General features: G+C 43.4%; 2 protein-coding genes across 2 annotated transcripts in view; one reads left to right on the top strand and one right to left on the bottom strand.

Moving 5' to 3' along the window:
* LOC8086085 (mannosyl-oligosaccharide 1,2-alpha-mannosidase MNS1) overlaps positions 1-13,738 on the bottom strand; it is a 93,241-nt gene extending 79,503 nt beyond the window's left edge. The window contains 8 exon segments of the mRNA XM_021465576.1: positions 7,620-7,722; positions 7,816-7,858; positions 8,397-8,440; positions 8,587-8,717; positions 12,879-12,968; positions 13,208-13,379; positions 13,526-13,586; positions 13,735-13,738. Coding sequence (XP_021321251.1) covers positions 7,620-7,722; positions 7,816-7,858; positions 8,397-8,440; positions 8,587-8,717; positions 12,879-12,968; positions 13,208-13,379; positions 13,526-13,586; positions 13,735-13,738 — 648 coding nt within the window.
* Positions 9,287-11,978, top strand: LOC8072190. Its single transcript, XM_002445211.2, has 5 exons — positions 9,287-9,361; positions 9,475-10,231; positions 10,318-10,543; positions 10,629-10,953; positions 11,042-11,978. Exons 4-5 carry the CDS (start codon positions 10,867-10,869, stop codon positions 11,657-11,659), a joined length of 705 nt encoding a protein of 234 aa, XP_002445256.2. The 5' UTR covers positions 9,287-9,361; positions 9,475-10,231; positions 10,318-10,543; positions 10,629-10,866; the 3' UTR covers positions 11,660-11,978.

Below are 14,862 nucleotides of genomic sequence, written 5' to 3'. Positions count from 1 at the left end.
TAAGTCATTTTAATCAGGTTCCTTCCACGATAGCACATATAGACAATCGTGATCCGACACAACCCTATCTCGCGCAGGTGACAGAATATCACCCCAATTCTACCGATTAAAGCATGACTAAGCTGCTACTTGATCCTAACTCTATAACCAGGTAGTGGTAAGATATCTGGACAAGGATTGAGTAACATGCAGCAAGGGGTTTCATCACAACTCCTATACGTAATGCATCAATAGATATAACATAATCAAGTAAGCTTTCGAAATTAAAGTGGGAGACTTAAAATGCTCCAGGCTTGCCTTTCACGAATGATGCCGGCTTGTGATTCGGGCACTCAACCTCCTCTTCGGGCTCCTCGAGTCCGGCTTGCTGGACCTCCACTTCCGGGTTGATCTCTTGGCCCTCAGGGTTCACTTGGAGCTCGAATGAAGCTGTCGCGTCCGGTGCACCTATTGCATGCATGATAAGTAAGAATGGGTGCATACTAGATGAGGATGAATGCTTGACAATGTAATTAGAATTTCACTGGACACTCATTTACTGAGTAAACTCCCAAGATAAACTCACAAGGATAGCTAATTAACTTAGCAAGACTTAGCAAGTCAAACCATAAACAGAAGTCCTTTTCCCAAGAACAACTTTGATTTAGACAAGTCTTCCAGAAAACCAAGTTATGAATAAGCAAAGGTTGAATTATTTCCTTGCTGTCCAGTGCAGCTATAAACCTTCAATTAATTATTTAATGACATAGCCAAAATATACTCAGTGTCAACCACACAACTTATAAGCACAAACATACTAAAGGGACATAATTACAAGATACTAGCAAAAGTGCTCAGAAAAATCTACAAAATTTATACAAGCACAAGCATGGTATCTAGACATCACAGTAAAATTTTTAGGGCAAATGCACATGCCAAATTTAAGATAAGCATTTAACATGTGACAAGGTGCTTATTTCAAAAATTAAGAAACATGGCTTATATAGTGCTTATTTCAGATTATTTACATATTACTATTACCATAAAAAAATTTTACACAAGAGTAGAGCACTAGCATAAGCACCAAATATTTATTATGATTTAAATAAGAAAACAAGCCATATTACAACCACAAATTACATATCACAGATATATTACTCCAAAAATCATGAAATATTTATCATACCATTCCAATGACACTCAGAGACTACAATAAAAATTTCATAGCAAGATGAGCAATATACCAAAAGATATTAATTTATACATAAATAACAAGATTAAATTCTAATAACTACTTTTCCCAGAAAACATGGTACATTTTATATTTTATTAAAAACTAGCCATCTCAAAGAATGTCACAAAATTTGTTTCACAATTTTTGGATCTCAAAAACAGAAGATATGATTTTTGCAAAAAAGCCAAAAACCTAGATTTGAATAAAAGAAAAGGAGGGAAACTAAGTGTCACTGCAGCGGGTCCCGCATGTCAGGGTCGTCTTCCTCACGGCCGAGGCGACTCTCACCGGCGATTTCTTCGTGACGGTGAGGTCTCCGGCCAACCCACGGACATCAACGTGATCCCTAGACCCTTGCGAACCGATTGACCCCCTTTTCCCCGCGGCGGAGCCACCGGAAATGGCTTGCCGACGACCATGGCGGCTCGGCGGAGGTGCTCGGCGTTACGCCGAAGCTCTCAGGCTGGTAGAGCGCGACCTAGGGTTTCCTACAGCACCAGCGGACTACGGTGAAGCTTCCTAGGTAGGCGACTTGGCTTGAAACGGTGTGGAATGAGCTGGCCACGAGAGAGCCCAACTCCGGCGGAAACACGGCGGCGCTGCGCGTCGTGTCCGGCGACGGTGAGCGCGGTAGAGCGTCCACCAAGTGGCGCAAACGTTCGCTACGGACTTGAGCTACCTCTAGGACCTAACCAGAGAAGACGAGAGGCTCCGAGGAGCTCGGCATTGAGTTCGTCGGAGAAGAAGGTCACGGCGACCCGATTTGGGGGAAGTTGGAAATGTCGGCTCACCGGAGGATTTCACGGCGAGTTCGCAGTTGGAGGATGAAGAGCGGGTTACGGCGGAGCTGTGGACGAGTTTTGGTGAGCAGCAACGCAGCGACGAGCGCGATTGAGCTCGCCGGAGTGAGCTCGCGACGGTGAGCTCACTGCGGCCGCTTTTCTGGCGAGAGAGCGAGAGAAAGGAGAGAGTGGACGCGTCCACTGCGTCCGGGGCGTCGCCGTGGAGGTCATGCACGCGCTGGGAGCTGACGAGTGGGGCCAGGAGCGACGTACGGGCGCCAAATGTCGTTGATGTCCTATCGCCGGTCGGCCACGTCGACGAGCTCGACTCTGAATCAGGCAACGCAATCACCGACTGACAGAGCAACTTCGACGATGATTAACTTCCAAACCAAAGCGAGTTAGGAGATGGTGTAGTTGACAAAGTTGAAGTACTAGCTGAGTTCTACAACATTGTCAACTAGAGCAAAAGCCAGATCGGCCTGGATTGAGAGATATGAGGGTTCCAAAATTGATCACGCAAACTGTTAATGCCAGGACTGAGCCAAATTTGGTTAAGTGCCAAAACAGCACCCAAATCTGCCTTGAAAGCACTTTTTGAGCATGATGTGGTCATTTTCATGAGATGGCCATAAAACAACTTTTGTTCCTCATAAAATTGGCTACAACTTTTCTGTAGAAAGTTTGGACATGCAAACATTTTATGAAACACTTTTTAAAAGCCTAAGCAAAAGAGGTTTCTAGGGCCTATACATGTAAGTATGACTTAAGTGATTATTTTAGAGAAGTGATCGACATGAACATTATTCCTAAGGTTGAGTTAAGTATAGATAAACTAATTACCAAGGCTTAACACACAAGCATGAGCATGGTTCACACAAACACAAGCATAGGAAGCATAATTAATCAGGATAAAGGACACTCAAGCATAAAATGACATGGCTCAAGGTAGATGATGATCATGATATGCTTGAGTAGAAGATGATGCTCATGTTATGCATGTGTTTTATGCAACCATAACACTGGGGTGTTACAAATTGCCTTCCCACCATAACGTCCATGCCCCCTCTTATTGGGTTGATGCTCTAGCACTGTCACCTATCTCATCAATCGCCTTCCCACCAAAACTCTAAACATGAGCACCCCTTTCGTTGCCCTCCATGGCTCCCTTCCCTCCTAACATCATCTTCACTCTTTCGGGTGCACATGCTACCCCAACCTTTCTGCCAGTACTCCTCACAAACTTGCCCCCCACTCCACCCTCTGTGCATTCCTTGATTACTCACCGAATCACAAGGGCTATCGGTGTCTCGACCTCAACACCAACCGCGTCATCATTTCCCACCATGTTGTCTTTGATGAAACAACACTTCCTTTCTCCCTCCGCCGGTCATCCACTCCTCCATAGGACCTTGATTTTCTAACTGATGACGATACTATTCTAGTATCTCCTCTTCCTATAGGTACACTAGGCGCTGCTGCCCCCTACCAGCCAGTGCCTCTGTCGCCATCTCTAGCACGCGTAGGCACACCGACGTCCAGGGTCTGGTGCTGCTAGCACCTCCACTTCGGTGCCACTGGCTGTGTCCAGGGGGTCCCCAACATCCTCTGTCCAGCCACCCCCTGTATAGGTGCCCCCTGTACCGGTCTTCCTAGCTCCACCCGTCATCCACGTCTATAGCAGGTGTTCTCCTGCTCTTGCCTCGCCACCAGAGCACTCGATAGGAGCCCCTCCTTGATGCTCTAGCATGGTCCCCTCTCCACCTTGCTATGTTAAGAGCGACCCTCCGGTTCCTGCTGGTGTTGTTTCTATCCTGCCGATCACCAACTCCCATGTCATGGCAACCCATGGAAAAAAACAGTTTTCCGACAGCCTTGCCTCGCCTTGCATACCGAGGCCTTGTCTCCACTATCGTGGTCCTATCGTGGTGCTCTTGCTAGTCCTCATTGGTGCCAGGCCATGGAAGATGAATATGCAGCTCTTCAGGACAACCACACTTGGGACCTTGTCCCCTACCCTGCCCTGCTAAGGCCAACGTTGTTATCGAAAAATGGATTTTCAAGCACAAGCTCCATGCCAATGGCTCATTAGAGAGATACAAGGCTTGTGGGGTACTCTGAGGATTCACTCAATGCCCTGGTGTTGACTATGATGAAACCTTCAGCCTAGTTGTTAAGCCGACCACTGTTCGTACAGTCATCACGGTGCCACACTCTAGGGATTGGTCAACTCATCAACTTGATGTGAAGAACACCTTCCTCCATGGGACGCTCTCAGAAACAGTATAATGCTCTCAGCCAACTGGGATCCTATACTCCTAGATCATGTCTACAGACTCAACAAATCCCTCTATGACTTGAAGCAAGCCCTATGGGCCCGGTACAACTGTTTTGCCTCTTTTCAGATCTCTCTAGGATTCACTGAGGCCAAGTCAAACACTTCTCTCTTCATATTCAGTCGTGGCACTAGGATAGTCTACTTGCTCTTGTATGTGTATGACATTGTCCTTACAGCTTCATCTCTGCCGCTCCTGCACCATGTCATTGTTGCACTAAAAAAGGAGTTTGCCATGAAGGATCTTGAACCTTTGCATCACTTTCTTGGCATTGCAGTTTAGCGCCATAGGGATTCTATTATTCTTTCACAGCATCAATACACTCTGGACATACTTGCTCGCTATGGCATGAGTGACTGCAAGCCTTACTCCACCCTAGATGACACTTGTGCAAAGGTACAAGTTGATGTCGGCCCATCTGTTGCTGATCCCACTGCTTATCACAGCCTTGTGGGTGCCCTCCAGTACCTCACCTTCACTAGGCCTGACATTGCTTATGTCATCCAACAAGTATGTCTCCATATGCATGATCTGCGAGAAACTCACCTTGTCGCTGCCAAGCGGATCCTTCGCTACCTTCAGGGCACCCTCAGCCATGGTCTGGTCATTCCCCGAATAGCCCCAACACACCTTCGTGTATACACCAATGCTGATTGGGACAACAGTCCAGATACCCGCCACTCCACCTCCGGCTACGCCGTCTTCCTCAGGGCAGCCTGGTCTCCTGGTCATCCAAGTGGCAGCCCACTATCTGAAAGCCCAAGTTTGGTTTTGGTAATTAATGACACCAAGTTGCTAATGCCTTGTGTTTAAGTGATGTGAGTTAGGCATAGCAACACATGTGATGAAGGTGCATGGTGGCATGGAGAGGTGCCCACATGACTATAAAGAGATGAAGCTTGATGTGGAGATCATGATGATAGACGAGGAGCAAAGTTATCAAGGCAAAGGTATAAACATAGGGTTTTACTTCTGCCGGTCTAAGATGAGTAGAGAAGTGATTGACCGGGTTTAGGATAGATAGCCGACTATCAAGAGGGGAAATCACGGTCATCTCTCGAATCAAGTGCTACTAGGTCCATATCTTGAGCATATGCATTAGGATCTAGTAAAGTGCTAACTTAACTCCTTTGGATAAAAATGTTTGTGAAAAGCTAACACACTTGCACTTTGGTGGTGGACTCTTGTTGGTGCAAGCTCGGCGGGATTCGGTGCTTTTGAGAAAAATAAGTGTATATTTTCTATTACACCGGTGGGAAATTTGGAGAGGTCGCGGGAGTGTTTTCTCTCTGAGAAACACTCACCGGACGCTGAGTGCGTAGGCACCGGACGCTGGCCTCAGAGTCCGGTGAGCTTGACCTTGCTAGGGTTAAGCACCGGACGCTCTCTGAGTGCGTCCGGTGGTTAGCGTCCGGTGTGAAGGCGTTCTGCAACCCTCTCTGCGCATGGGTCCAGTGAGCACCGGTAGCGGCGTTCTGCAACCCTCTCTATGCATGGGTCCGGTGAGCACCGGACGCTACCGGTGCTTAGCGTCCGGTGACCCTGCAAGTTTGCAACCCTCTCTGCGCATGAGTCCGGTGTGCACCGGACGCGTCCGGTGTGAACCTGCAGAACGTCCGGTGGTGGGCAGGTGACCGTTAGAATCTGACACGCGAGATTCCTAAAGGACACATGGCCTTCCCCTGAGCACCGGACGCTGGGGGTCGAGCATCCGGTGACCACTTAGTAGCGTCCGGTGCCCCCATTTTCAGCCCAGTGAAAACAGCCAACGGCTAGTTTCTTTGAGTGGCTTATAAATAGAAGGTGGCCGGCTTTGGGAGGCTCTCTCTTGCACATTTGATTACTTGAGGCATACTTTGAGTTAGAGAACACTCCCTCCACTCATCTCCTTGCTTGTTTGCTCATCCTAGTGAGATTGAGTGAGATTCAAGTGCATTGCTTTGAGAGTTGCATTTAGTGGCAGTTGATTCTTGAGTTTGCTGCGGATTTCTTGTTACTCTTGGGTGTTTCCCGACGCCCTAGACGGCTTGGAGCAGCGGTGGTGTTGAGCTCGTGATTGGAGATTGTTTCGAGCCTCACCAAGTGATTTGTGAGGGGTTCTTGAGCCTTCCCCGCGGGAGATCGCAATTGGCTACTCTAGTGGATTGCTCGTGGCTTGGAGGATCCCCATCTTGTGAGTGGATGTGCGGCACCCGCTGAGGGTTTGGCTTTGGATTGCCAATTAGCTCGTGATCCATCAAGTGGGTGTATCGCCACAACGAGGAGTAGCTTGCCGGGAAGCAAGTGAACCTCGGTAAAAAATCTTGTGTCATCTCTTGCCGAGGTCTCTCTTGTGATTGTGCACGTGATTGATTGGATATATTTCTACTCTACAACGTTGGTATAACAATCACTCCCCTCTCTTTTATTTTTTTGTATACCTTGCTAGTTGTTTAGCTTGTTTAGTTTAGTCTTCTTGTTTAGGAGTGTAACTAGCCTTCTCTTGTTGTTGTGCTTTAGTGTTTAGCCTTGTTCTAGACTTGTATAGGTGGCTTGCATAGCTTAGTTGTGCTAGTGCTAGAATAGCTTCGCCTTTTGTTTTACTAATCAACTTGTCTAGTTGATATTTGTAGAAAATAAAAATAGGCTATTCACCCCCCTCTAGCCATTTGGACCTTTCACTATCTCCAAGTCTAGTGTCGAGGCTAAATACCAGGCTGTTGCCAACAGCGTCGCTGAAGCCACTTGGCTACGGTAGCTGCTCCAGGAACTTCACTATCCCCTGGACTCCACATGCCTCATCTACTGCGACAATGTCAGCGCCTGCTAACTCTCCACCAACCCCGTTCAACATCAGTGCACCAAGCACGTGGAAATCGACCTTCACTTCATCCGTGAACGTGTCACCATGGGTGCAGTCTAGGTTCTCCATGTGCCCACCACGTCATAGTTCGCCGATGTCTTCACCAAGGGTCTCCCTTCCTCTATCTTCATGGATTTTTGTTCCAGTCTAATCGTTCGCTCCACCGATGATCAGACTGCGGGGGGGGGGGGTAGAATTAATTGCTACCTCTTTAATCACCTAGTTCCTTGTGTAATGTCCTACCTTTAATTCCCTAGCTACATGTGCCGGGTTAATGCCCAGCTGCCCCGCTTGGGGCTCGGCTGGCCCTTTGGGACACCCTTCTCCTCTCTATTTATATGTAAACTCTCCTATAATCTCATCTCAAGGAATACAAAGCCTGTTTGGCTATTGTCTATCATTAACAACATCCAATGCCAATAACTAGCTCCATGGGGATTCTTTACCTTCTCAGATAATGAATCCCCATTCTTCTCACACACATAGTAGAAATTAGAAGTTTTCCTTGTCAAACTTAACAGGCCTTCCATTGACGTTTCCCACATTTTCCTAACATGGTTAAAAGGTCAAAACGGATTTTATAAAACTTTGACTAACATAACTGACAAACTGTCTGAACAAAGGATGATTATTTTATTGAACCTGTAATGTTTGAAACTTTTAGTTTTGTTACCCTGTATCCATACTCAAAATGGCAATGGGTACCCGAAACCCGAGTACCCGACGGGTTTTACCCGATAAGGACGCGGGTATGGAATGGATTTTGTACCCGCGGGTACGTTGTTGGGTGAAATTCTTTACCCATCGGGTATGGCGGGTACGGGTGTGGAATAGTAGTACCCATACCCGCGTACCCGTGGGTAAGAAATACCCGCAAAATGAGTAAGCAACCTAAGCAATTTAGCCCATATAGCCCATGAACTGATTGACTGAACGTGGGAAGTGTTGAGCGGCTGGTGTGCTACTAGTGCTACTATTAATTTGCTGCAAGTTGTTATATTTAATTTCCTATAAGTTGTGATATTTAACTTGCTGAAAGTTGTTATATTTCTATTGAACTCGGGTATATTTTCGGGTATGGAATACCCGTCGGGTAAGAATTACCCGTCGGGTGCGGGTACGGAATGAATTTCTTACCCGTCTGCTTTCGCGGGTAACCCGATGGAATAGATTTTGACCTGACGGGTGCGGGTACGGGTGGCAAGTACCCATCGGGTACGTACCCGTTGCCATTCCTAATCCATACCTTGGCAAGTATTCATAGAAACTGTGATATGAATAAGGCAGTTAAATGCAAAAACAATTTCACACTAATCTAGTTAGAAAGTGTGAAATTTCCTATCTATAAAGCAGATTTTCAATTTTTGGAAAATGTATAGCACAATGATGATGAGTTAAGAAAAATTATGATACCTATCTCCCATAGCACCAAATGTAATTTTTGAGTGCAATTTCACAGCTCCTGAATGAGGAGTTATTATATTAATAGGAAGCAAGCCATCACTAGGAAATATCTTCTGAAATTGCCTAATTACATTCTCCACCTAAAATTTAACAATGCTCCCAGTGAAATTTCCATAGTATGAATAATCAAATCAAAGGGGTGGATGATTAGAAAGCATATCAGCAGAGTAAATGGCTTACAATAAGTGAGAAAATTAGGTTTCATGAACACTAGTTGAGAAGGACCGGTAGTTTGTATTTAGGGCCTGTTTGGTTCGTGGCCACAGGTTGCCACGCCTAAACTTAAGTTGGCCACATGATTTTTGGTAGGTGTTTGGTTCAGAGCAAAAATAAGGTCGCCACAGCCACGAAACCTCCCTCGCCACAGATTTCACGAAAGTAAAGTGTGGCGGGCTTTGGCGGCCGATTTTGCCGCCACAGACCCCGTGGCGCGCCTTCACCGCGTCGAAAAAGGCATCTCGCCTAGTATTTTACCGCACCCGCTCCGACTCCTCCTCATCCTGTCCGCCTCCACCGCTCGTAGGGAAGGGGACGGAGCACAGGCGCCACCGGAGGGCCGAGCGAGGGCCGCGCGAGGGCGATGCTCGGAGGCCGCGCGAGGGCGACGCTCGGGGCCGCGCGAGGGCGCCGCTCGGAGGCCGCGCGAGGGCGGCGCCGAGGGTCGCGCGAGTGCGCCGCTCTGGGGCCGCGCGAGGACGCCGCTGTGGGGTAGGCCATTGACGAGGTAACCAGACATCCCCTGAGTTTCAGCTTCCCATCTTCTCTGTGTGTATGCATGTATCTAGACCTGGTGAAATTCAGAGATACTTTAGCTATGGTTTTCTTCCATGTGTGCAGATCTGAAACAGCTCAGTGAACGAGGTGTAGATCCATCCATCTTGTGGTCTTGGTGATGCGCAACAACCAGTCCCTTCAGATCAAGAAGGTTCAAGTTCGGAAACCCTTTGTCGACAGAGAAGGTAATTTTATTTCCCCCTTAGCCATTCATTTTCTGGTGGAGGATGATGCCTCTTTCTAGTTTATTGCTGATTTCACATTTTTTTAACATATGTTTTAGATGGGTCAAAGAAAATTATACGTGCAGTATTACTTGGACTACTGCCATTATATATGGAGGAGAAGATTAATTGTTGGTATTCTTGTGTGTCTAGCCATGCATCTGTATAGGATTAAATCAAGAAAAAGAAGAAGGGCCATAACTTATGCTCCCATGATAGATAGAGATGTTGATAGATTGGCACGTCTAAATCGTTTGTATCATGGTACAGAGGCCCATTGCATAAGTGAGTTGCGTATGAGGAAAGCTGTCTTTCATAAACTATGTGTTGAACTTAGATCACGTGCCTTGCTAGAGGACACTTTTCATGTAACAATAGAGGAACAAGTTGCCATGTTTATCCATTGTGTTGGGCACCATTGGTCAAATAGATCAATTGGTTTTGAGTTCATGAGGTCAAGTGAAACGGTTAGTAGGTACTTTCATCATGTTTTAGATGCCCTTTGTACCCTTGGTCGTGACCTCATATGCATGACATCCATTGAGACACACTCAAAGATAACAAGTTCTCCGGGCAGATTTCACCCTTATTTTGAGGTACATCTCATTTGTAAATCAATGTTTCTAGTTTACTTTAGGTGTCATGGCCATCTAATTTATATTTAAAAAAATTATTTTCGTAGGGATGCATAGGAGCCTTGGATGGTACACATATACCAGCATGTGTACCTTTCCATATGTAAGATCGGTTTAGGGGTAGGAAATCATATACCACCCAAAATGTGCTAGCAGCAGTTGATTTTGACCTAAGATTCATATATGTTCTTGCCGGATGGGAGGGCTCAGCACATGACTCTTATGTGCTTCAAGATGCTCTATCACGTCCTAATGGGCTTAACATACCAGAAGGTAGGAATACCCTATTATGTCCTAGCTTTAATATAAAAATTTGCATATATTCTTAGCTAATTAACCTGCAAAAACAATGATGTAGGCAAATATTTTCTTAGCTGATGCTGGATACGCAGCAAGGCCTGGTGTTTTACCCCCATACCGTGGTACCCGATATCACCTAAAAGAGTATAAGGGGACTAGGCAGCCTGAGAACCCGAAGGAATTATTCAATCTTCGCCATTCCTCACTTAGAACTACAGTTGAACGAGCATTTGGGACCCTGAAGAATCGTTTCAAAATCTTCGCAAGTCAGACGCCTGCATGGTGAAACTAGATGCATGGTGATTATTTCACATAGCGGCAATACATTTGATGAAACTAGATGCATGGTGATTATTTCAGAATCTGAAAAGGCGCGTTTATGTGTAAGTTGTTTGCACTGAATTTCATTATTATACATATATATATATTAGATTCTGAAATGAATTCACTTGTTCTTTCACATAAATGCAGGACAGAGCCAGACGTCTGCTTGCTAAGCCTATTAAGTTCTACAATGAAATGAAAGAACTATTCATGGGATCAAATGCTAATGGATCTTTGGCTATGGATCAGAACACATGCATGGATGTTGATGATGGCTCAGATAGTGATGACTCAAGAGAACTAATTGACCTCAATGCCTACACACTGCCTGAAGAAGTTGAAGGTGAGGATTCAGATACTTTGCCAACTCCAACTATACATGCACCGGTTGATATTCCATCTTCCAGCACTGATCAAGTTAGTAGGAAGCGTCCAAGAGCCAAGAACTCTCCAACTAAGAAACCAAAACGCAAGAGTCGTTTTGCAGACTCCACTGATGAAATATCTGCTACAATGAAGTCACTTCGAGAAACACTAGCTGCCACTGCCCCTCCTCCAATGCCACAACTTAGTGATCCTCATGCAGCATTATGGGGAAGACTAGAGGCAATTCCAATGACATCGGATCAGAGGGTTCTTGTTGGTGAACAATTATCTTCCAAGGAGAATAAAGGTAAGCGTGGCTGGTTGTGTAATGCAAGTGATGCTACTCTACATGCTTGGGTGTTCAAGTTCTTATGTGACAAGAAAGGCATTAACCTTTGAAGGCTTGTGAGGTTGGCTGCTCATATTTTGTGCCATGTCGAAGAACTTAGCTGGGTGCTTATTTTGCTTGTGATCATGACTTATGGTGGCTGATCATATTGTGTGCCCAGAAACTTATTTATGTGCTTAGTTTGATTGTCGTGAAGACTGATGGCATGTTGGATGTGTGCTCACTTTGCCTGGGCTGTAATGAGCCATGCTTGGCTAGTTGCTGATTTTGTAATTAGTATTGTAATATGAATCACCTAGGCTTAAACCTTCTACATATATGTATATATATGTTGTTCTCTGAAAAATGAGTGTGATGCTACTATGACAATGAGGTATTTTTCATTCATTTGTGGTTGCAAACCAAACACATGCCACAATATTTTGCCATGCTTTTGTGGTAACTATCCAAACAGCAGCCACATTTATTTTGCCAAACCTTAGTCACTAACCAAACACCTTGTTTTTGCCACAGTTTATGGCAATGAGGTATTTTTCATTCATTTGTGGTTGCAAACCAAACACATGCCACAATATTTTGCCATGCTTTTGTGGTAACTATCCAAACAGCAGCCACATTTATTTTGCCAAACCTTAGTCACTAACCAAACACCTTGTTTTTGCCACAGTTTATGGCTTGCCACACTTGTGGCTACTACTTAAGGTTAGGCATGGCAATGTGTGGCCATGAACCAAACATGCCCTTACACTGTACACAGTCCCTGTACTGTTCATTGTACAATTCAATGAAAGGATGGCATTGGTATGCATACCTAACCAAGTGCTACAGCATTAGGAAAAGGGTAGTGGGGTAGAGATGCTGCACTACAATTCACAGAGAATAAGGATTTTTTTTTCTGATGTGAATACTGATTCAATCTATTGCACAGCTGACACTTATATAGTACTAAATGCAAAAAAAAAGCTGAGAATTCAAAATAACTTAATTGGCCCTCAAATTTAACATGACTTAATTAAGCTCTTCTTCTTCCCCAATCTACTAGCCTCATTGTCCTGGACTCGAGCTCCATCTGAACCAACTACTGACATGACTAACAGTGTAACAGTCAGCGAAACAATGCCTAGATCATTGGACCACCAAGTCTATCATCAATTTCTTCATATAGGTATCTAGTACTTTAACTACATCCAGCAAGAACAAAATGAAGAAACCAAGCATGACTCTTATGCTTTGCCCGTAAAATCATTATGTGATGGCAGTTTGAGAAACCTTTTGCTGATACTTTAGATCTCCAGTCCTCTGTGATAAAGCTATAAATTCAAGTTGCTCTGTTCCTAAATCTGCAAGTGTACAGCCACCCTGTAAAATGGAAGTCCATATATAAAATATGACAACGTCAATTTCTAACAAGATTAGTACGAAGTTAACTTGAATATATGTATGTTTACAATGAATTTGGTCAGAAATCGTCAACCTACAACAATTATGAAAAACATATTTCCTAAAAGTGATGGTTAAAAAATAATTATGAATGCTATTACAATGAAGTTTTCTGCAAACTACCTCACCAGTTGGAAAATAGAAAAGTAGAGCCTTACACAATTCCATCCTGGATTATTAGCCTGGCCTTGAGCTAGGTTGATTCTATTGTATGGGATACCAGATGACGTATCCCATTCAGGTAACAGTGGATCAGTGATGTCTCTTGCTTTCTCCAGAAACATTTTATCAGCTGAAGAATCATATGCACTGAGAGGACCTCCAACTACTCTGAATATAAAATAATAAGAGTCCAAGCTTAGACAATTTATTAACACAACATAGTTACCCCCAAAGTAAAGGGGAAAAAAGACACTACGATCCAAAGGCAAAGTACTCTGGATAATAATATAATATAACAAGTTATTATAACAGACCTTATTGTTGTTTCAAACACACTTGCTTCGTAATCCTTGTCAAAGTTTAATGATTCTGCGACTCAGCTGTCATCATCAAGAAACACTAGTTAGAGCAGAAATATATGATATAACTGATAAATGTGAGTATTGTCTACTTTCAATAATCAAGGAGTTCACATGCTGTCAGGGGACAATGCCATATGGCCACATCTTTTTAAGAGTTATACCCATATTTTACTAGCAGAAATAGAAATCAATGTAACATTTAATGAAAATGAACCAAACTATCTAGGGTGGAGTACGTTACCCCTCGAACTATAAAACTGGATATTCTAGCCCCTGTGGTCAAATAATCCCCTCGAAAAGTTTTAGAGGGTGGTTTTATCCTTTTATTTTTGATAGCAAATATGCTCGTGCGTTGCAACAGAAAAAACATCAAATGGCCATAGAAAGTGATAACATAATGTTACATATCTATTTATATTTTTCCTTTTTATAAAATTTAAAGTACATAATTTATTTTATTGGTAACCATGACATCTATGATATTAAGATAGTTAATATTTACAATAATATATAGCTTGGAGACATATTTATCTATCCCTAATATATATTGTGATAATAAAAATAGAAATTAGTCAAACCTTATCTTACTCTAATATTACCTCTTAATATACCTTAGTATTATATTAAAACATGAGAAGTTTGTTGCTAGCTTTATTTTTTTATTTAGATTAGGATTCCTATAAAATATGATATATCGGTTAAATGTATGTAGATTATGAATACATGGACTTATGAAGTGTTCATATGATATAACAACATATCGTGCAAAGGTAGTGGAAGCATCCTCAAGCATAAATATAAGTACATTAGTAAATTAGTGAGATATATAGGAATAGTGCTAACTTTTACCATAAATCAAACATCACATTAAATAGGCTATCATAAAATTTTTATAATAATTAGAGCAAAATAACTATAATTTCAATTCTATCCCTAATATATAATTGTGAAGTAGGCAAACAAAGTTTTGACAAGCTAAGTTAGGCCTTGTTTAGTTCACCCCGAAAATCAAAAAGATTTCAAGATTCTCCGTCACATCGAATCTTTTGGCACATGCATGAACATTAAATATAGATAAAAATAAAAACTAATTACACAGTTTACCTGTAAATCGCGAGACGAATCTTTTGATCCTAGTTATTCTATAATAGAATAATATTTGTCACAAACAAATAAAAATACTAAAGTAGCGAAATCCAAAACTTTTGGCATCTAAACAAGGCCTTAGGCCTCAACCTAAATTTTTTCCCCACAAACGCACGTAGGTTCCGTCTTTTTTTTCCGTGACA

Source organism: Sorghum bicolor, chromosome 7 (genome assembly GCF_000003195.3).
Source record: "Sorghum bicolor cultivar BTx623 chromosome 7, Sorghum_bicolor_NCBIv3, whole genome shotgun sequence".
Classification (NCBI taxonomy): domain Eukaryota; kingdom Viridiplantae; phylum Streptophyta; class Magnoliopsida; order Poales; family Poaceae; genus Sorghum; species Sorghum bicolor.
Note: the sequence above shows the minus strand (reverse complement) of the source record. Positions and strands in the feature narration are given on the sequence as shown.